The 22,902-nt window shown below is 43.0% G+C and overlaps 2 protein-coding genes across 2 annotated transcripts; both read right to left on the minus strand.

Annotated features, from left to right (window-relative positions):
• Positions 1–3,649: 3,649 nt before the first annotated feature.
• On the minus strand, positions 3,650–12,054 carry clk2b (CDC-like kinase 2b). Its single transcript, XM_012842016.3, has 11 exons — positions 11,636–12,054; positions 7,943–8,024; positions 7,448–7,514; positions 7,246–7,362; positions 6,707–6,873; positions 5,844–5,938; positions 5,386–5,515; positions 5,073–5,155; positions 4,820–4,899; positions 4,490–4,580; positions 3,650–3,884 (listed from the first exon to the last, which is right to left on the minus strand). The coding sequence occupies exons 1-11, from the start codon at positions 11,699–11,701 to the stop codon at positions 3,693–3,695; spliced, it is 1,170 nt and encodes a 389-aa protein (XP_012697470.1). The 5' UTR covers positions 11,702–12,054; the 3' UTR covers positions 3,650–3,692.
• Positions 12,055–17,091: 5,037 nt separating this feature from the next.
• Positions 17,092–20,526, minus strand: LOC105912981 (zinc-binding protein A33-like). The gene is made up of 8 exons (XM_012841993.2): positions 20,515–20,526; positions 19,632–19,733; positions 19,349–19,444; positions 18,953–19,186; positions 18,415–18,458; positions 18,012–18,127; positions 17,293–17,467; positions 17,092–17,179 (listed from the first exon to the last, which is right to left on the minus strand). Exons 1-8 carry the CDS (start codon positions 20,524–20,526, stop codon positions 17,092–17,094), a joined length of 867 nt encoding a protein of 288 aa, XP_012697447.2.
• Between the last annotated feature and the right edge of the window lie 2,376 nt (positions 20,527–22,902).

Raw genomic sequence — 22,902 nt, forward strand, 5'->3', positions numbered from 1 at the left:
ACAGAGGAAGTGGTAGAAGGCAAGGGCACGGCCATTTTTAATTCTAGTGATACACAGGGATTTTTATTTTATTTTAGCATCGCATTTCTTGTGGACTTCCCGGGTTTGGGTTAAATTAAGTTCCCAGGTTTGGGTTAAGATTGAGTTTTTGTATCTGCGTTTGTCTCCCTCTCTCTCTCTCTCTCTCTCTCTCTCTCTTCTCTCTCTCTCTCTCTCTGTGTTGTGTGTGTGTGTGGGAGGTAGGCACTCTTCCCTGAGCTACTTAAGGGATTGTTGAGAGATCAGTGTCTTGCGCACCTGAAGGACACCACCAGTGTGAAGGGTGGGGGGTAGTGGGCAGTTTGTGTGTGTGTGTGTGTGTGTGTGTGTGTGTGTGTGTGTGTGTGTGTGTGTGTGTGTGTGTGTGTGTTTGTGTGTGTGTTAGGAGGGGTATCGGTGCAGGGATGAGGTCATTACCTTGTTACACACTAAAAACACACCTAAGACCATTACAATGACAGGCTGGGCCCAATGGTCACGGTTTGGACCAGCCACACGAGACTGGGGTGTGAGTCAGTCAGCGAGCCACACCATAACACACAGACTCGATATACACCTATACACCAGCAAAGATACAACACACACACACACACACACACTCACACACACACTCACACACACACACAAGAGAAAGTGCACATCGGCATAACAAGCACAAGCACCCACACACACAAACACACACACACATTAACAAACACACAACACCCACACACAGAGATGAGCAAAGAAACAAAACACAACCACACAAACTCTTTCCAAACAAAATCAAAGTAACGTGCTGAACAATAATTACCCTAACCTGGCTTTTGACACAGAAAAAAACTGTAACAAAGTAATACCACCCAAAAGCTTTACGTTTCATCATGAGCAAGGTGGTGTCAACATAACGTAATAATATTTCAAAAAATCAACAGAAATAGAGAGACTGCTTTTTCCAGACAGCCAACAGAGACTGAATGCTGTCCGACTGAGAAGGGAGACGGGGGGATGAAGTACTTGTGGAGGGAGAGGACGAGAAAGAGGAGGAACAGAGAGATACGAGAGACGTTGATGAGTGAGCCAGTTGGCAAGGTTTGTGTCAGAGTATTCCCTACAGGACAGCAAACAACCCAACATGGTGACAGGCAAGGACATCACATGTTTCCCATTGAGAAGAAACAACATGGATACTCTCTATGGATACACACACACACATACACATACACATTCACACACACACACACGCACACACACATACACACACAAATCAATCAAATAGTGCAAGCACACAGAGCTTGAGATATACAGTATTGTGCAAAAGGTTTGGGCACATTTTAAACAATGCCGTAAAGTCTATCAAAATTGCATGAACTACACAAGTTTTTTTATTTATCAACTAACAACATGCGAAGTGCAGCAGATCAAAAATATCTGAACTGATTTCACTATTTTCAAAAAGAATGTTAAAATCTATAGATGATATTTCCTATTGACACACTAATGTCACTAATGCAGACGATATAATATAATAATATAATATATAAATATATATATTAGTGCTGTCAGTTTAACGCGTTATTAACGGCGTTGACGCAAACCCATTTTAACGCCGTTCATTTTTTATCGTGAGATTAACGCGATTTTTTTTTTCTTTTTTAGATTAACGTTCTTTTTGGCCTCGCAAACTGTAGTAGGCTAACGTTACGGTTTGAGTGAATGGTGAGCGCGATACGGCGAAATGGATGATAAAAAGCTTCTGAATGGAAAGTTTACATTTAAAAGTTGTGCTGTGCAAAAGAAGCGAGCTTCACTGTTGTCTTAAAATGTCAACAGGCAGCTGGCTGAAAGCAAAGAAGTAGTAGGCTTACCTTTTATTGGTAACCGAACTGTTACGGTTCATTGTTTCTGAAATAAGAGGCCTGACTGCTATGTTCCCAGCAAACTTGAAAAAAAAAAATATTAAGCCATGGTTTAACTGCACTATAGGCTGAGTCCTTGTTTACCTGAAATGTGCACTTTATAATTTTATTTTGTACCGCCCTGTTTGGCAATGTTGGTTTTCAATCAAATAAAACATTTGCTTAAAGCAAGCCAATCCACTTTTCCATATTGATAAGGGCATTAAAATACAAATAAAATGATGGAAAAAATAAATAAACGAAGGGACATTTAGAATAGATACAAATTTGCGATTAATCGCGATTCATTTTGAGTTAACTATGACATAAATGCGATTAATCGCGATTAAATATTTTAATCGTTTGACAGCACTAATATATATATATATATATATATAATAACTGCGTTAAAGAAAAATGCCTAAAACCTTTGCACAGTATTGTACATCAGAATACAAAGGTAAAAAAATTGCGCACATGCACACATACACACTCACACACACATACACACACACATTTACACACACACACACACACACACGCTCACACACACACAACATAGTCTCATTCCCTCCTATGCCAACATCTCTTCCAGCAGAATGACAGTACATAGAAAACACTTGTATGAACACACACACACACACACACACGCACACACACACGAAACACACACACACACACACAGACAGACACAGACACACACACACACACACACACACAGACACATGAATACACCCCTAACAACAGAGAGCCAATAACAGCCACATAGATAGAGTTACTTAGACACTTACTAAAATACACTCAAATAAATAGACACTTGAACACAGACAAATTCACACACTTGGTGCATATTAGAACCCATATAATCACATATGAAAATAGAAGGTCTTACACAACTCTTTATCTACAGCCTGAGCTCAGACCATATCACCAACTAGTGACAGAAAAAGGTGAGTTTTTTTTATTGAAGAAAGAAAACTTGACAGATCACACAAGCATCAGGGCAGAAATGTGTGTGTGCATGTCTGAGGAATGACATCATGTGTTACCGGAAAGCCTGCCGTTATAGTAAAGAAAGACATACATCAAATGAATCCATGGCTGGAGCGTTTGGTGTCTATTGCACTCGTGTGTGTGTGTGTGTGTGTGTGTGTGTGTGTGTGTGTCTGTGTCTATGCAGAATATACAGTATATAGTACTGCCACAACCATCATTACAAAAGGAGAGTAATATTGATACTCAGCTAGGCTCTTAACTGTGCCTCTGCACAGTAAAATAGCTGTCAATCAAATGTCACTGACAAATCAGAGTCCAGCTCATTTTGCCACACACAGAGAGGGTGGAGCACTTGGGGGACATGCTGGAGAAGGAGCCTGACACAAGCCTCTCAGTGTGATGTCATCAGTTAAACATCTTGCCAGCAGAGATCAGATCAAGCCTCAGATGTGTTCAGTATGTGTGTGTGTGTGTGTGTGTGTGTGTGTGTGTGTGTGGTGTGCGTGTGCGTGTGTGTGTGTGTATGTTGGAGTGTGTGTGAGTTTCTTTGTGTGTGTGTGTTTCATTACGTGTGTTTATGTGAGTATCATGTCTTGTATGTGTTCTGTATGTGTGTGTGTATGTATGCTTGTGTGTGTGTGTTATGCGTCTGCGTGTGTGTGTGTGTGTGTGTGTGTGTGCATCTGCGTGTGTGTGTGTGTGTGTGTGTGTGTGTGTGTGTCTGCGTCTGCGTGTGTGTGTGTGTGTGTGTGTGTGTGTGAGTGTGTGTGTTAGGAGGGCTCATCTGCTGATGTCCAGCTGGCTGCTCTCCCAAACCCAGCTGTAGGCAGACAGGCTGGGAGAGAGGGATGAGAAGAAGGGATGGCGGAGGGATGCAGAGAGAGAGATGCGTTTGGACGGGTCGTACTCCATGAGCCGACCCAGCAGATCCACCAGCTGCTCGTGCTCCGCTGAGTCTGATAGCCTGTACTTCTGATGGAGGGAGAGATAGAGAGAGAGAGAAAGAGAGAGAGAGAGGGAGAGAGAGGGAGAGAGAGAGAGGGTAAGGGAGGGAGAGATAGAGATAGAGAGAAAGAGAGAGAGAGGGAGAAAGAGGGAGAGAGAGAGAGGGTGAGGGAGGGAGAGATAGAGAGAGGGAGGAAGAGATAGAGGGAGGGAGAGAGAGAGGTTGGGTTGGGTTGAGTTGGGAAGTTATCATCTGTAAGTGTGTAATTGTGTTAGTGTGTGTGTTACAGCCACATGTGTGTGTCCTGTGTTCCGTCCCTCTCTGCAGCTCTGCCCAGGTTGTGCTACACCTGATTGGCGGATGAGGTGCACCTGTCCAGGTGATTAAGCAGCAGTTCAAATCTCAAGCTCCTAGCCTGTGGACTGCTGGTCTGGCAGCAAGCCTCTCAACCTGGGATTTTGTGTTGCTGGTGTGTTTTGGTAAGGGGTGGAGTAGTGTTTGCCCCATAGGGCCGGCCAAGGTGGGCGTAACAGTGCATTTGCATTTGCGTGTATGTGTACGTGTATGTGTATGTGTATGTGTGTGTGCGTGTGCGTGTGCGTGTGCGTGTGCGTGTGCGTGTGTGTCTCACTTTGAGGGGTCTGCAGTTCTCCCTGACATATCTTCCAGCTGAGGAGTTCTCGTCCCAGAATAGCTTCCCATGAACAAAATACCTCTGCTTCCTGGAGGGACAGGTCAACTTACGTTAAAATACATGAACGTGTGTGTGTGTTTTAGCCTATATATGTGCATGTTTGTGTGTATGCATGCATGCATAAAACATCTATGAGCCTGTTTTCAACTTGTCTGTTTTAAGCCAAGTGAGCTGTGTGTATGCGTGTGTGTGTGTGTGTGTGTGTGTGTGTGTGTGTGTGTTTGTGTGTGTGTGTGTGTGTTTGTGTGCGTGTACTGAGTGTGTGACCTGGTCCTTCGGATCATGCTGGAAGGGAGTGGTCCCTGTATTCTCTGCATCATAGCCAGGTGCTCTCTGTTATCATGAGTCTGAAATGCAACAGTATACACCATTAATCTCTGTCTGTCTATAACACACACACACACACACACACACACACAGGGAGACAGACACACACACAGACACGTGCACACATACACATACCTCATACAAAGACTTAAATGATACACACACATACACTGACACAGGCACACTGCAGTACCTGGAAAAGCGTGTACCCCTGGTAATACTCAAACAGAATGCAACCAATACTCCACACGTCACATGGATGGCTCCAGCCCAACTCTGCAGACAAGGAGAAAGAGTTGTACACACACACACACTCCATAGTAGTACACAGAGCTCATAGTAGTACACAAAATTACATAAACAGACATATCAATCATATGCAATCACAGACACACACGCACGTACTCCATGCATAAGAATACATGCACCAATTTGTATTCGTATACACACACACACACACGCACACACACACATACACACGCACACATAGAGAATCTTCCTCTTACCCAGTAAAACCTCAGGGGCACGGTAGTGTCTGGTAGAGATGACGGTGCTGTGGTGTTCGTGGTCAAAAGTGGCACTGCCAAAATCCACAAGTCTCACCGACGTGTCTTTAATGGTCCTCTCCTCCCGTTTCTGAACCATAGGGGGCGACAGTGAGTCCCTCACAAACTGACTCCCTTACCACCTTGTTTAAGGAACCAGCTAAGACTCTCATTGGCAATGCATTTATGCATTTAAATTATAAAGATGGGGTGGAGGTTATTACATTGAAAATAATCACAGTACAAAATAACATGCACTGTATTTTTCACCATAACTGGTTGACTACTGAGCAAAGCTTTTCATTAAATGTGTTGAAGTGTCATTGGACAGACAGCAGTCAGTAACTCCACACTGACAGGTTCTGTTATGACAGGGTTTCATGGCAGCTGTGGCTGGTCAGTGTTCCAGTAGCCCTCACCTTCTCAGCGTTGAACGTGACAGAGAAGTCCGGATTCACAAACAGGATGTTCTCTGGCTTCAGGTCTGTGTGTGTCAGCTTGTTGTCATGGAGAACTGTCAAGGAGATTGAATTCTGTCATTACCTTTTGAGTTTTATTTTGTTACCATGATAAACTGTCTAGATGATCATATTCTAATTCGATTGTTTATTAGTTTGCAGTCGTGGAGAAATGTCAATGTGTTAGAACTCTATTAATACTGTTGTCATGCACAGCTGCCTAAGTGATAGAACTCTATTGTTAATAAATCTGTTGTCATGGAAAGCTGAGGGAATAGAATCATATGGTTAATTTGTTGTCATGGATAACTGTTAAAGAAATAGAAAGCTATCCATGAACATGTCTCCAACACGGGTATTAACACATCAGATATAACTGAAATGTTGGGTTGTTTATTATCTATGATAGTACTGTATCATTGATTGGATTTGTTAATGTCTTCACAGACTCATTTATTCCCTGATTTGTGTATGACATCGAACATGCTATTGCTGAGGTTTGGTACGTCCATTACACTATCTGGTAATGCTCTATTAGTTAGTTATTTGTGAAGTATTGTGTAAGTATTATTAGCATTGTGAAGAAGTGCTCATGGAGATGGAACTCCAGAATCCAGCGACTGAAAAGCAGCGCACTTCGGTGGCCAAAGCCAATCACGACTACTAAGACTGGAGAGCAAATCTGATACATCTGTTTTTGTGTCTGCAAATTGGTGTGTCAATGTGTGAGTAAGTGTGTGTGTGTGTGTGTGTGTGTGTGTGTGTGTGTGTGTGTGTGTGTGTGTGTGTGTGTGTGTGTGTGTGTGTGTATTGCCCTGACTCACACTGCACAGCGAGGCAGATCTGTTGGGCCATGTGGCGTATCTGATTGACAGGGTAAGGCAGGTAGTGATTCTGTTTCATGAAGTCAAACGTGCTGAGGGACAGCAGCTCAAAACTGATGCACATGTGGCCATGGAAATCAAACCAGTCCAGCATCTGCACACAGAAACTGAGGGAGAGAGAGAGAGAGAGAGAGAGAGAAATATATACATGCAGAGAAACAGGCAGACAGACTGGATTTGATCAAGAAACCAAGAAACCTAATATTGTTTCTTGAGTTTAGTCTAGTATATAGTATAACTGCCTTTTTATAGTTTTTTTATATTCATCTGTTTCATGTCTTTTTTACCTTCTGTAAGTAGCTTTGGACAAATGCGTCTGTTAAATATTATAACCAGAACCACAACCATAAAAATTTTACGGAAATCAGGTTTCAGTGACACAGAGCTCCATCTGCTCAGAGTGCAGTTCTTCTCTTCTCTCCTGGCCTGCTGGTCTGATTGGGTGCAGCCCGTGAGCACCTCTCCCTCTGAGGACTCACTGTTTGTGGTCTGGGTCTCTGGTATTGATCCTCTCCAAGACGTTGATCTCCAGATGGGCCGCCTCCTTGTACTTCTCAACGTTCTTTATGATCTTCAGGGCCACTCGGCTCCCGGGTCTGACAAAGACACACGTGTAACTGGACAAAAAGGAGGGACCAAACAGGGACCAAGACCACAGGATGTGATTGTGAGGGAACATACTTGTTGTGGTCAATACACTGAACTACTTTGCCAAAGGTGCCTTCACCCAGAGTGTCTACGATCTCATCTGTAATAAAAAACAGAGAGAGAAAATAGTGAGAGATAATAACAATAATAGATCACATTTATATAGCGCTTTTCACAGTTCTCAAAGATGCTTAAAATAAAGACATAAATAAAGAAGATAACAAAAGAAAAGAAAATAATAATAATACAAAAATTGGTTGAGATGAAAGGCCTTGGTTGTAAGAGAGATTGTATGAATTAAAATAAGGTGTAGTTTTAGGTGTCTGTTCCACAGATGTAATGTACTTACGTGTGTCTTAACTCTTAACTCTATCTGGGCCTTACAGTGCAGTGTAGCCAAGCAGAGAGAGATACAGGCAGTTACACAACATAACCACACAAAAGATCTTTTGGATCAAACCAGCTATTTACATCCATGTGTGTGTGAGGATGGTGTGTATGTGTATGCGTGTGTTCTGTACATCTTACATCTCTCCTGCAGCACGTCTCCGCTCTCGTAAACCAGGTGACCATGGTTGTCGTCCTTCACTGGGGTCTGGCTGTCACCTCGCTATAAGTCAATGCCAGGCCAAAGGTCAGAGAGGATAAGTCGTTTCATGTTCCCATCACAGTGGACATGGGGGGTGTGGGGTGGCAGGGTTATGGGAAGAAAGAGGGGAGTAAAGAGGAGAGGTCAGTGTGGGTTCACTCACTGTAGAAAGATGGTGTGTCTGTGTCTGTCTGTCTGTCTGTCTGTCTGTCTGTCTGTCTGTCTGTCTGTCTGTCTGTCTGTCTGTCTGTCTGTCTGTCTGTGTGTCTGTCTGCCTTTGTGTCTGTCTGTGTGTCAGTCTGTGTGTCAGTCTGTGTGTGTGTGTCTTTGTGTCTGTGTCTGTCTGTCAGTGTGTCAGTCTGTGTGTCAGTCTGTGTGTCTGTGTGTCTGTCTGTGTGTCTGTGTTATCTCACCCTGAATAAATCTACTTTGCTATAATGATGAGTGGCAGTATGTCATCTCACACATGCTTAAAACTGACCAATCAGAAATTGCTGTATCTGTATTGGAACATTAGCTAAGCTGGAGCAAATCTCTTAGTGTCCCTATACAGCAGCATAGAAATAGAGATATTATTCAGATGTATCTCTTAGTGTCCCTATACAGCAGCATAGAAATGTAGAAATAGAGATGTTATTCAGATGTAACTAATGAACAGAGTCTTCCATGACCAATCAGAAAATGACTTTAAACTAATTAAATACATGAATTAAAAGCACAGTAACCTCTGAGGAGTTAGTTAGTAAAGGCCTGAGAATGCCCAATAAATAGAGTGAGAAGCAGAGAGGAGGATATGGAGATGAAGATGGCAGAAGGAGATAGGAGAAAAGACAAAGTGTGTGGTGTGTGTGTGTGTGTGTGTGTGTGTGTGTGTACGTGTGTGTGTACATATGTGTGTGTACGTGTGTGTGTGTGTGTGTGTGTGTGTGTGTGTTTGAGAGAGAGAGAGAGAGAGAGAGAGAGAGAGAGGAAGAATGAGACAGAGAGAGAGAAAGTCTGCAACACAACACCAGACACCACCCTCTGGACCTGGTCAAGGGTCAAGGGTCAGGGGTCATTCAGCCCAGCTGGACCAAAATCATAGAATGATACACACACGTCCACTCAAACACACACACACACACACACACACATACACACACACACACACACAGAAACACTGATCATCAAAATCAAAGAATGATCACCAGATCCTGGATGGTGTGTCTGGCCCTTGAGACGGTTCTCCAGCCCCTTACAGCGTGACGGTCTACCCAAGAGCTCCACACTGGCCTGACTGACTACAGCATGAACCACAGGCTGTCATCAGACTCACACACTTAGCTAGGAGGGAAGGCTTAAAGAGGGGGACTCCTGTCAGTCAATCACGGCTTTTCTATCAATTTATTCTCAAATATTCTTGCATGCAAGTACAATGCATTCAAGTCCTTCGTTCAAGTTCAAATACAATGTCCTTCTTAAATAAGTACATGTTTTGCCAGCACAGGTCACTTGCTACTGACTGCATCCCTAAACTGTAAAACCAGATCATGAAACTAGCGATTAGCACAGGTAACTTGTAAAAACATGCGCTCAGATGAGAAGTACACTGTGTTAAAACCATACGTGATAAGTGAAGTGCATAGGATGTATGGAGGGGTTGTATGGACTGGAGCCTAGTAGAGTAGGGATCAATAATCAATCAATCAATCAATCTATGGGGGCTGACACTAGTAGACATAGACATATATACATAGAACCCTCCTCTTCTGTTGCCTCGCGAGTTACGTCGCCGCCATCTTGTAAAGGGGGCAGCTGGCCTGGAAACAAACGCAAGAACGGTGGATCTGCGGTTTTTCTGGATAAAAAGCACTCTAGCGTTTACATTTCTCAACCGATTTCACTGAGTCGTTTTTATATTCAAGGGTTTATGATCGACGTGAAGTTCTCCTAAAAAGTTTTGTCTCCATGTTACTTTGAATATCGATAGCAAGGCTATAATGGCCTTAGACGCTAGAGAATGCTAGACGCTACCTTTTCTTGTGCTCCCACAGCTCGTGCACTTTGAAAATACTAAGAAGAAATCTAAACTATCGAAATAGTGCTTCTTTAACTACTAATTATTGACCATCATTGAGAGAAATGGAACAAAATCTGCAAATAGCCTACAAATCAAATAGTGAGACACTGGCAGTGAGTCAGTTTTTTTATAGTTAGTTTCAAATATGTGCAAAGAGAAACATAACCTTGAACAGTGCAATTGACAATAAAATGTAATTTTACACAAACAAAGACTTCTGATTCGAAAGACGATGGTAAACAACGTATTGCCATGTATCTTTTCCCGAAACTCCCAGCCAGACACATTGTAACAGAACACCTGCGTTTCGGCTGAGCGACTGACATTATGAATCTGACTGTAGTAAGCTGGCTTCGACAGGACCGGTCAGACTCTCAGGATTAGAGATGGAGCTAAACAATCAGTCTTCAGTTTCCCGACTCATCTCCAAATGATGATTGTGTATACTGTATTTCAAATTGTGAATATCTAGCTACAAAAAGTTGTAAAAGTGAGCGTCTAGCAGCGATTATCATAGACATATATACATGTATGTTTATATGTATATAATTTTGTTCCATTTCTCTCAATTCATGGTCAATAATTAGTAGTTAAAGAAGCACTATTTCGATAGTTTAGATTTCTTCTTAGTATTTTCAAAGTGCACGAGCTGTGGGAGCACAAGAAAAGGTAGCGTCTAGCATTCTCTAGCGTCTAAGGCCATTATAGCCTTGCTATCGATATTCAAAGTAACATGGAGACAAAACTTTTTGGGAGAACTTCACGTCGATCATAAACCCTTGAATATAAAAACGACTCAGTGAAATCGGTTGAGAAATGTAAACGCTAGAGTGCGTTTTATCCAGAAAAAACGCAGATCCAACGTTGTTGCGTGTGTTTCCAGGCCAGTTGCCCCCTTTACAAGATGGCGGCGACGTAACTCGTCACGGCAACGGGCTGAAGCAGTCAAGGAGGGGTCTATGTATATATGTCTATGCTAGTAGACATGCTAATACCCAAGCAGAGACACACAGGGAGGAACCCCCCCCCAGACACACACACAAACACACACACACAAACACACACACACACACACACACACACACAAACACACACATACACAGAGAGAGAGAAAGAGGGCGAGAGATACAGAGAATCTAACTTTATTAGATGAAATAAGCAGTTGAAAAAGAGAATTAAATGAGGGAGAGGATGAAAGAAGAACACACACACACACACACACACACACACAAAGAGAGAGAGAGACTCACACACACACTCCTGGGAGGAGCATATAAGAGATTCAAACATTCAAGACAGCAGCAAACAGAAAGAGAGTGATTCAGAAACAAATCAGAAGAAAACAAGCAGATTAGCTGAGTTGCCAAAAGTTCACTCTTGAAGGTCCCTTATACACATGTTGACAAACACACTTCAAATGAGCAACCTTTCAAACACAGGAAAACACATTCTTTGACACTTATCACCCAAATAAGTGTTCATACAACCTGCCCCCCCCCCCCCCCCCCCCCCAAACACACACACACACACACAAGAGAACCTCAGGTAAACGTTTAAAGGGATGGGTACTCACACACAGGCAGTGGCAGAGACAGTCCAGAAAGTTCTTATAGAGAGAATATAACTCAGTTTTACCCATACTGCCATATGGAACATCTACCTACACCCAAGAGACATTCGCTGACAGTACACACACCCAGGACAGAGCAGCGGACACAGAGGGAGCGAGAGACACATAAGGTGTTAAGACTGGGGTGACAGGAAGAAGGGGAAACACAGACCGTTTGCAAGCAGACAGAGAACAAAGATCAATTGCTGACCCAAATAAAAATAAGATAGCGAGGGAATTAGTCAAAAAGCAGAGAGGGAAAAATGACAGGAAGAAAGAAAGAAAGAAGGAAAACAAGCAGAGCAGACAGGGGGACAAGCCAAGCTGAAGGAGAGAAGGAGCAAGAGTGAGAAAGAGGAGAGGAAGAGAGAAATGAGATGGGGAGGGGGAGAGAGAGAGTGAGAGAGAGAGAGAGAGGGAGGGAGAGTGAGGGAAATAGACAGAGAGAGAGAGAGATAGAGAGAGGGAGGGAGGGGGAGAGAGAGAGAGAGAGAGAGCGAAAAGCTGAGACTACTGCTATTAATAACCTCTGCTCATGTCCCGCCTGGGAAAATTCTGAGACGCAAATCAAACTTTTGAGCGCGAGGCCGGGGGGATCTAGTTACTCCTGGCGACCTCCTTATACCTCCTTAACCCCCCCTCCTGCAAACACACACGCTCACACACCCATCCAAACACGCACACACACACACACGCACACACACACACGCACACGTATACACACACACACACACACACACACTCACACACACACACACACACAGTCTTTGCAGCTATTTTCTCTACATCAGCCAGCCATAGAGAGGCCTGTCTCTTTTAAAAGCATTGGTGTTTAATATGCTCCTACTTAAACTGAAGCACTGCTCTCAGCACCACTACTTCTACAACTAATACAAATATATCAGGGATTTAATGCAGGATTGAATCCACACAACTGGCACCTCCAATACTACAACTTCTGTAGAGAACTGCTGTAATTGTGGCCCATGTGAGAAATCATTATTATTTCTTGAACTGCTTTGAAAATGCTGTCAAAAGAGTTTTTTTTTTGTTATCCGAGTCCTACAATCAAAAACATGACGTAATGCTGACTAAGCTAAGACCAATAATGACCTGTTTACTCATCAGCAGTGGTCCAATCATTTTCCACTTTGAACAACACATTGAACAACTAAAAACTGACTGGATATTTGCCAGCATGGTCAACCCACATCAGCAGCACCACGCCATGTAAACCTGGGAAGTGTTTGTCAGCCTGAGCTGATTGAACTTTGCCTGCTGCATCACAAGACACAAGGACACGCTCAACCAGATAGCTGCTCCCTGGGGACCTAATCCAACCTGCTCGTGGAGATAAGTCATTCAATACACTTTTTTTGTTGTATTTTTCTAGGCCAAACCAGCAGCAGCTCGAATCCCACCACAAATGTTACCATTCAGATGATGTATATTAAGTAGACTTAATCATATGTTACCATTCAGATTATGTATATTAGGTAGACTTACTTATACGTGATGCACTTTTAATTAAGAAGCCATCTTTTACATTTTGTAAGCGTGAAAGTAAGACAGTTATTAAAGTGGTCCAATGTAGGCCAAGAGCAAAAACTAGTACATGTGTAGGACAGATTGTGACTCTGAAACCTGTGCCCAGCTCTGATGTTATTCAGATGGTGATGGCCACTTTAGACAGCTTAACACATAGGAAACTAAACTCCTGTCTGACACGAGGACAGATACTCACATGTGTGCAGATACACACACACACACACACACACACACACACACACACACACACACACACACACACACACACACACACACACACACACACACACACACACACACACACACACACACACACACACACACACACACACACACACGCAACCAGAGGCCATTCTCCACCTTACACACATACGTCCGTACACAAATACACGGCACAGCTTGAGGGTCTAATCTGATCTGCTGAACTTTGGGGTGGAGGCGGCTGTTATGTCAGATACTCACATGTGTGCAGATACACACACATACACACACAAACACACAAGTGGGGAGGAGGCGACTGTTATGTCCTGCTAAGCGCAAACTGCACTCATGTGGGATTTTCCTATGGAACCTGACTCTGGAACAGATCTGGTCTTAACCTGGCGTGGATCTGCTTTCTGGGTCAGAACACACATATAGAAAAGTGTTCACCCTCACAGCTGAGAGAAGATAAACATGTCAGTCAGTTCACTGTAACACTGATACATAACAATTGAGGATATACGACAGATACTTCTGGTCTGTATTTATTAATTCAAACCCATTCTTCAGAATCTAGGGTAAGAATAATTAAATTCATTTTGGTTTATTTGTCTTTTAAAATTTTGTCAGGTTTGATAATACCACGTGTTTTCTGAGAGCGAACACCAGAATTAGAATGAGAAAATATGGATTTGCGGAGCTTTCCATAATGATCCATATCGCCATCTACTGGATACATTATTTCACAGCAGGTAAGGTAAGAAGAAAGAAGTCACAGTCCCCTACTCTTCACCATCAAGCTTAAGAACAGCCAGGTAGCATGAAATACTAATAGTCTTCTTTGCATATATTGGCATCAGGGCTTGTGAAAGCTGTCAGTACAAAAGACAGAAGTACTCTTAAGGGTGAATACTGACCTGTTACACGTCACACATGGACTCATCTATAGAAACACAGCACAAGCATTTACAGTCACGCACGCAGGCACGCACGCACGCACGCACGCACGCACGCACGCAGACTTTGTAATCATCACGTCACATGTTATATATAATATGGTTATCTATTGTCCGCTATATGTAAAGCACAAACTTCAGAGCACACAGCAGCCTGATAGTACGATTAAAAGCACTGTAATTACCAGACCACAACGCTTTTCGAGAGGCCTAGGTGTGTGGTCACAGGCTAACATCCTGTACATCGCAGTGCTACTTACAGTGGCAAGCAAAGGTTTGGTCAAAACTTCAGTGACTGTGAGTAGCTAAGTGTGTAAAACATGACCTGATTTCTAAAAGGCATGAAGTTAAAGATCACACTTTAATTCCGTAATTAAGATTATTTTTTATTTCCATCTTTTCCAAAATAACAAAAAGGACTTGGAACAAAACTTGGGCACCCCGCATGGTCAGCACTTAGTAACACCCCCGTTGGCAAGCATCACAGCTCGTAAATGCTTTTTGTCTTTCAGTTCTTGTTTGGGGGATTTTCACCTATTCTTCTCTTCCTTGTGAATCCAATTAGGGTAGAGCGACATCTAGTTTCCCAAACAAAATAAAACATGAACCCCAATGGCTCCCACAAGGGGAATGAGCAAAGACACAAGGGACAACAAAAGTAATGTAGAATAGTGTGCAGTAATGTACGGTAGTGTGCCATGTACTCACCTGCTCTGTGTCTCAGCAACGTTGTGTCACAGGCCGGCCTGGTTCACGCCCTCTGTAGTCTGTGATCTGGCATGTCAGTGCTGTTCCGTAGGCTCCGTGCTAGGTTTTCCCTCTGCCCTGTCTCCTGACTGAGAGCACACCAGGACTGACATTCAGTGCCAGATTACCGCGTCATTTTCCTGAGCCTTGTTGGAGAGCTACTTCTGGATTCTGTCTTCAACCAAGCTTATTCTCGACCCATGCCTGTTTTTGGACTCTGATTCTTGCCTTGTGTTACGGAAACTTTTGCCCATCTGCCAATCTGTTGCCAACCTCTTTCTGTGTTACCACGTGAGTCAAGCCAAGTCCCTTTTGTACCGCTGCCTGTATTTTTGCCTACCTGTGTACCAACCTCTCTGCCTGTTTTTGACTGAACCTTACCTGTACCTCTGCTGTGACCTTTTGATTTTTGAGTTCCCTTTTTGACTTTTCTGTTGCCAACTGGGTGTCTTGCCTGACTGCTTCAAACGCATTAAAGAACACCTTAACTGTCCTGCTGCTCCTGAGTCTGCTTTTGAGTTCACTATATTTACCTGGCCTCACCGGCCATGACACGTTGTGCTGCATTTTTTTTAATGAAATTCATACCTATTCATATAACCACCCATACAACTAGCCACGAGGACAGACTTGGTAATCATCACATGTCACATGTTTTATAGAATATGGTTGTCTATTGTCTGCTCTATGTAAAGCACAAACTTCAGAGCACACAGCAGCCTGTCTTGCACGGCTCTTTTGTGGTCTGTGCACAGATTTTAAGCGCCAGAACAACCTCTTCACACGATGGGCACAGTATAAAGACATGAGTACATTTTCAAGAAGGTCTTTGTGGATCCATTGTTCCAGAACAAGTGAGCTGACCCATGGCCCTTTTATCTATCCATCTTAAGGTTCTGATTGGTGTGTGACTCAGCCTCTTTGACTGTCTGTGTAGTTGACTGGAAGCCTGTGTAACTGTACTGCCACGGTCAGGGCCTTGTCTTATGTGCTGTTGTACTTGTTGTACACATAGATGTATGACATGCTCAAATTTGGTGTGATCAAATGTCTTTTGGTTTTGCATGTGAGGACTGGAGATTCTGACTCAGGTTAAGGACCAAAGCACAGAGACTGAAGCCCTGTTTGGACAAATATAGCACAAATAACATCCGATTTACTGGGTAACAAACGTGTAATGCTTCACCTCAGGTAGGACCCAGACACACAACTCAAGACACAAACTTTAAATCAAAACAAGAACTCTTAGCTGACATCTAGGAACAGCGCAGCGAGCCAGCATGGACACAAACACCAAGTAACCACAAACAGTCAAAGAACTGGGGAAACAAGAGGGTTTAAATCCACAGAAGTAAATCCAATGAGAAAACCAGACACAGGTGGGCAGGGAACAACAAGACACAACGGGCAGTAATGAAAGGGGCATGAGCAAAGACACAAGGGACAACAAAAGCATATGGAACACAGGAGGTAAACATAGAAGCACATGACCAATCAAGGAAGCAAACCCAAGGAACAGAAACCCAAGACAGAGCGAAACAAAGGGAACACATGAATCAGGATCAGGAGATGCTGGGCAGGATTGTGACAACATGAAATTAACACAATCTATTTGAAACATTATTAAATGCATTAGCTGATATGGTTATGGTATTGATTATGAATTAACCAGGCACATTTATCCAAAGCCAATGAAATGTTGAATTTCCGAAGTCCGAGGCAAGGATGGAAGTTTTGCAAGGTTGGAAGAAGCACAGTTCGACCCTTCTTATCACTTCTGGTCTAAACATGCTCTTGTACATATGCAGACTAAGTGGCACCTAATATTCTAAGTTACACACTCACAGAAAAACAGAAAAGCCATGTTCCTGCTTACATAAGTAAATGATTCATATAAGGTAATTAATAATACAAGGCACTTGATTATTATATTCTTAAGTCATTAACAGTGTTTGGAAATTATCTCCATCACATGGTGTCTGCATTATAAAAGGACACCTGCTGCTTCTCGCAGTCCAGATACAGGCCAATCCTTCTGGGGAGATCCTGGGTGCCGCTTAATACAGGGAACTTGGAACCATCGTGAGTAAAGACAAAGCCACCATTCTTAAGGCGGAGCTGGATTTCCTTCTCTGGCAGCACAAGCAAAGCACCTGTAGTCATTTCCACCTTAACTCCGATTCTCCAGTTCTCCAGTGTCTGCCAGTCTTGAAGGTTTGGATGGTGCTGGCGCTGGGTTTGCGGTTTTTGATGGCAATTCTGTCCGCCTGGCGAATGCTGTGACCCTCAGGAGACACCATGAGATTGAAGTCGCCTGGGTCTTTAATGCTCAAACGCTCCAGGCCTTAGGAAGAAGAAGAAAGGAAGAGTAGTGTTCGAACAGTTCACCACAATTTGTATCAATTAACTTTTGTTACTTTCACCCTTCATATGATATAAGTATGGGAGCTACAATGCTTCGGATATCCGATATCAAGTGATATTGATTGGTTGTTCATGGTTGAAAATGGAATTCTTGTGCAAAAATATTTTCATTAAGGAGCTACTACGCTGTAACTTAAGTAGCAGTGGTGCAACTGAACATGGTTACAGCAGGTGTTGAATGTATAGTAACAGCACATGCACTAACAGAGGGAATTATAAATAAAGGCCAGCATCAAATACAAGCCTGCCTCAAATAAAGACCTGTTACCATAAATAAAGGCCCCATACACTATTTGAGGAAATATTTACGCATGTACATATGCATTTAGCATATGTATTTCTTTATTTGTTTGTATTTGTATTTGTATTTTGTTTGTTAGTTTGTTAAGTTCTACTCTATACTAACTTTGACTCAGAACAACACTGTCTAGTCTCTTATTTTACGGTGATGTTCCACTCCTCACCTGGTTTGATGGTCTGCAGCATCTCCCTCCACACAAAGAAGAGCAGGTGGGACTCATAGGGACCCATTGACACAGAGCAAGGGGTCACCACCAGGTTCTTGACCTCTGACTCGAACCTGTGAACACATGCTCACGTTATTCTCACAGATTCCCAAGGGGTTAAATTCCAGTCGTTATTGTGGTTAACAGTAAAGGGTAAAGATTGAGCTGGGGTCAGAGACATGACTGGGGTGCATTTTTTTTTTATTGAAGATTGAGAACCACTGGTCTTGCTTGTTAGTGTGGTTCAAATGATTGGATTAGTTTCTGTCTCATTAAAGCATGCAGTTTTGAGGGTGACCTGAAAAGGCCATACGTACCATATGTACTGTACCCTATTTACTTATTTTGTATATGTACTTACCAATTCAGCCTCCCGGTTACAGGAATTCCTTTGTCATGCCACCACTAACCACGCGCACACGCGCGCACACGCGCACACGCGCACACGCACACACACACACACACACACACACACACACACACACACACACACACACACACACACACACACACACACACACACACAAACAATGAAAGAGAAACAGTTGGGAGCACATGAAGGGAGTGCTAAAAGATTAGGAATGCAGTAAGATGGCCCTACAGAGGTATGGGGTGTTACAAGCTTCTTGAGGCTAAATGAGTCATCTAGAGAACAATGTAGTAGGCTAGTTGTATTCAATTCAATTCAATTCAATTTTCCAAAACAATAGGATTGTCTCCAGGCGCTTAAAAGAGCACAGGGCGTGAACCCCAGACTATGGTAGTCCAACTTGTGGAGCCTGATTCCTCAGTGTTCAATGATGCATATACTGTAGACATATCTGCCTTGTGAATGCGTGTGCCTCTTTGACCTTGAGTAACTGAGAGGGTGTCAGTGTGAGTGTGTGGTCCTCTCTGACCTGCAGGAAGAGGTCAGGTCGGGGGATCTCCAGTGCAGACCACAGGATCACCTCCTTGTCTTGGCCATCGGCTGCTTTCCCCTGGATGTCAAACAGGTTTCGCTGCATGGCTGACACAGACCTCTTTCTCTTCTCCTCCAGCTCCCTCTGTATCTCCTCCTCTCTCTTCCTCAGAAACTGGTGAAGTACCTCAAACTGGGAAGAGACTTGGGCCTGAAGAACATCAGACCTCTCCTGCCGTTGTCCAAACCAACATAGAAAGTTAAAAAAAAGTCCTTGTGGAAAATATTACGTCAAATAGTATCTGACTGGTTTCTGGTAATTATTTGGAGGTGATACATCATCACATCATCACAGTCGAGTACCCAGAAAACATTGGGCGAAGCCTCGTCTCACCTCACTCTTGGCAATCTCAGCAAATTGGTCTTGAATGAGGACATCGAATGCTGGGTTCTCTTTCACCAGATCTCCAAGAGCTTTTCTCAGTTTACCCTACAACCCACATGGTACTCCAAGGCTCAGCACATGACCCACCACAACAACAACATTGTCATAGACATATATTATATATTTATATATAAAATATAATATACGTTATATTATTATATAATATAATATGCATCTCATTCTAGGAGTATCAGCATACACACACAGCTTTGAAATTGGGTCCCACACATACCTTGTTTTTCTCGGCTGCATCCTTCACCGGTTTAAACGTGTGTCCCTGGTGTTTGTCCTGCTCCTTACAGAGCAGCTTCTGATCCGTCACACAGACCCAAGGCTGAGGAGAAACAGAAACTGTGTGCGTGTCTATGTCCACTTTCAGCAGGATGAGTTATGCCCAACAGTTGGCACCAGAAGTGATCAAACTGGATTGTCTTAATTATAGTATAGTAATAATTATAGTATAGTGAGTACAGAAGTGGGTACACCCCTGTGCAATATCACTTGATGAAAATGATGTCAAATGATGAAATTATATCGCCTTACAGTAATTGCATTACTTCTAAGTTGAAGAGTTGGGTATTTGCTCTTAACCGTTTACATTTACTATAATAAATAATACATGCCCCACAGTCGACATGCAACAAAAGACAGTACACCTTTCATTACTGAGTAGTGTGCAGTAATGTAGAGTAATGTGCAGTAATGTAGGGTAGTGTGCAGTAATGTAGGGTAGTGTGCGGTAATGTGCAGTAATGTAGGGTAGTGTGCAGTAATGTAGGGTAGTGTGCGATAATGTAGGGTAGTGTGCGATAATGTAGGGTAATGTGCAGTAATGTAGGGTAGTGATGTAGGGTAGTGTGCAGTAATGTAGGGTAGTGTGTTGTAATGTAGGGTAGTGTGCAGTAATGTAGGGTAGTGTGCAGTAATGTAGGGTAGTGTGCAGTAATGTAGGGTAGTGTGCAGTAATGTAGAGTAGTGTGCCATGTACTCACCTGCTCTGTGTCTCAGCACCATTGTGCTGCATTTCTCCTCACTACAAAAAGACAGTATTCAAAACATCCGAATATTCAGTAATAATCAGAACAGATTATCCTAACAGATCTCTACATTCTAACCCAGCGTTCCATCTGGCTGGGGCCATTCCTGATCGAACATTCCGTCCTGACACAGCATCTAGGCCACCACACAAGATCTCACAGTGAACACCAACACTTTATGACTTGAAATCAAATGAAATTCATGCCTATTCATATAACCATCCATACAACTAGCCACGAGGACAGACTTTGTAATCGTCATGTCACATGTTATATATAATATGGTTATCTATTGTCCGCTATATGTAAAGCACAAACTTCAGAGCACACAGCAGCCTGATAGTATGACTAAAAGCACTGTAAGTACCTGACCACAACGCTTTTCGAGAGGCCTAGGTGCTAACATCCTGTACATTGCAGTGCTACTTACTGGTTAGCTAAGCGTGTAAAAGATGACCTGATTTACCAAAAGGCATAAAGTTAAAGATCATTTCTTCAATATTTTAAGCAAGATCATTTTTTATTTCCATCTTGTCAAAATAACAAAAAGGACCTGAAGCAAAACTTGGGCACCCTGCATGGTGAGCACTTAGTAACACCCCCTTTGGCAAGCATCACAGCTTGTAAACACAGATTTTAGGCGCTTATGGTTTCCCCCAGAACAACCTCTTCACATGATGGACACAGTATAAACATATGAGTACATTTTCAAAAAAGGTGTTTGTGAATCCATTGTTCTAGATCAACCAAGCTGACCCATGGCCCTTTTATCTATCCATCTTGGTGTCTGACTAGTGTCTGACTCAGCCTCTTTGACTGTCTGTGTAGTTGACTGGAAGCCTATGTAACTAAAGTTGACTGGCAGCCTACACTGCAAAAAGTGAAATCTTAGTAAGATGAAATATCTTCAATCAAGGCAATATATGCTTGTTTTTGTCTGACAAGATATTTCTTACCAGGCATTTTTTATGTTAGAGCATTTCACTTGCTTCAAGTTTTTCTCCAGGCCAGGTTATCTTAATAAGGTTTTATTACTTGTTACTGAGATTTTATTACAGGTTGTCAGCACGTTATTGCTTGAAACTAGAATTGCCATAATTATAAGGCATTATAAGTACAAAACTGTTTTGTCAAAGTTAGAATTTCTTATTTCAAGCATCTTATCCTTCTGATCTCTACATATATAAAAAAATTGTTTTACAGCACAGCAATTATGTATTCCTGTAGAGAAAATACTATACAGTGCAAAGACAGTATTAAACTAAGTTAAAGTCTGTTCTTAAAGCAAAAGTGTATCATCCTTTAGCAGGTTAAAGTGAATGAGGAAAACGTTCTTATATTCAGCAAATGCTAGCACCATCATCTTGAAATGAGGCTATATGCTAGGTCATTTATCTTGAAATCAGTACAACTATGATAGTGCTAGCATTTGCTGAATTTAAGCACATATGTCAGCCGTATGGCTGCCTCCTTAAATTTACGAATGCCCAGGACACAGAAGTACCAACAGTATTTCATTATAAAAAATAGTTTTATTTGTATAAAAGGTTGAAGATATTTATATCTTTAAAAGCAGTCTTTCAATAAGTTAAATGTCCACAAGGGAAACCCAGTAGCGAGCTGGCAGACAGCTGGGGTCCAATTGCAGTCAAATAAAGGTTGACATCTGTCCAGTGTGGATCGCTTGTCGTGCCGTCATGGGCGACGCCCCCCTCAAGACGATGGGCTTCTCCGGGGATTCCCAATGACGTCAGTCACGGCCTCTCGAAGCAAGCAGTCCATGCACCACAGTAAAATAAATAGTTAAAACTCAGCCAATGCAATAAACAGCGCAATGGGGTTTAGATGGAACAAATACTTCCCTTCACGCTGGGTAGCGTGAGCGTTGGAATATTCGCCACGTTGGCTTCTCTTGGTTCCGACTTCGGTCATTGGAATCCTTTCGGTCCCAACCCGGAAATGGCCACCAGCAGACCTCGGATAGTCAGGCAAAGGATCAACGTACCGCAGGCCACGTACACAGTAATAATGACATATAAAAGTAGGAGGCAAAGCTTACGTTACTTTGCTCAGGAATTGTGAGCATGGATTATTCCAATACAGCTCTCCGTGATGATAGCGTGTTCTGGGCTGCTTCCATCCGTTGCAGCCCAATTCCTTCCTTCCTTCCTTCCTTCCTTCCGTCCGTCCGTCCGTCCGTCCGTCCGTTCGTTCGTTCGTCCGTCCGTCCGTCCGTCCGTCGGTCGGTTCGTCCGTCCGTTCGTCCGTTCGTCCGTCCGTCCGTTCGTTAGTCTCCGTTTCGCTGTCCCCGCCGGGCCTCCAGTAATCCAGCACCTCCCTGTTTATATACCCCACCTCCTTGCCCTCGCTCCCGTCGATAGGTAGGTTACTAATGGTCCAGGTATGTGTCCAGGTTCAAGCAATGAAGCAATCAGTGAGCCCCAAGGGGAAGTCTGTGTGGTGAAC

This window comes from Clupea harengus, chromosome 11 (assembly GCF_900700415.2).
Source record: "Clupea harengus chromosome 11, Ch_v2.0.2, whole genome shotgun sequence".
In the NCBI taxonomy this organism is placed as follows: Eukaryota; Metazoa; Chordata; class Actinopteri; order Clupeiformes; family Clupeidae; genus Clupea; species Clupea harengus.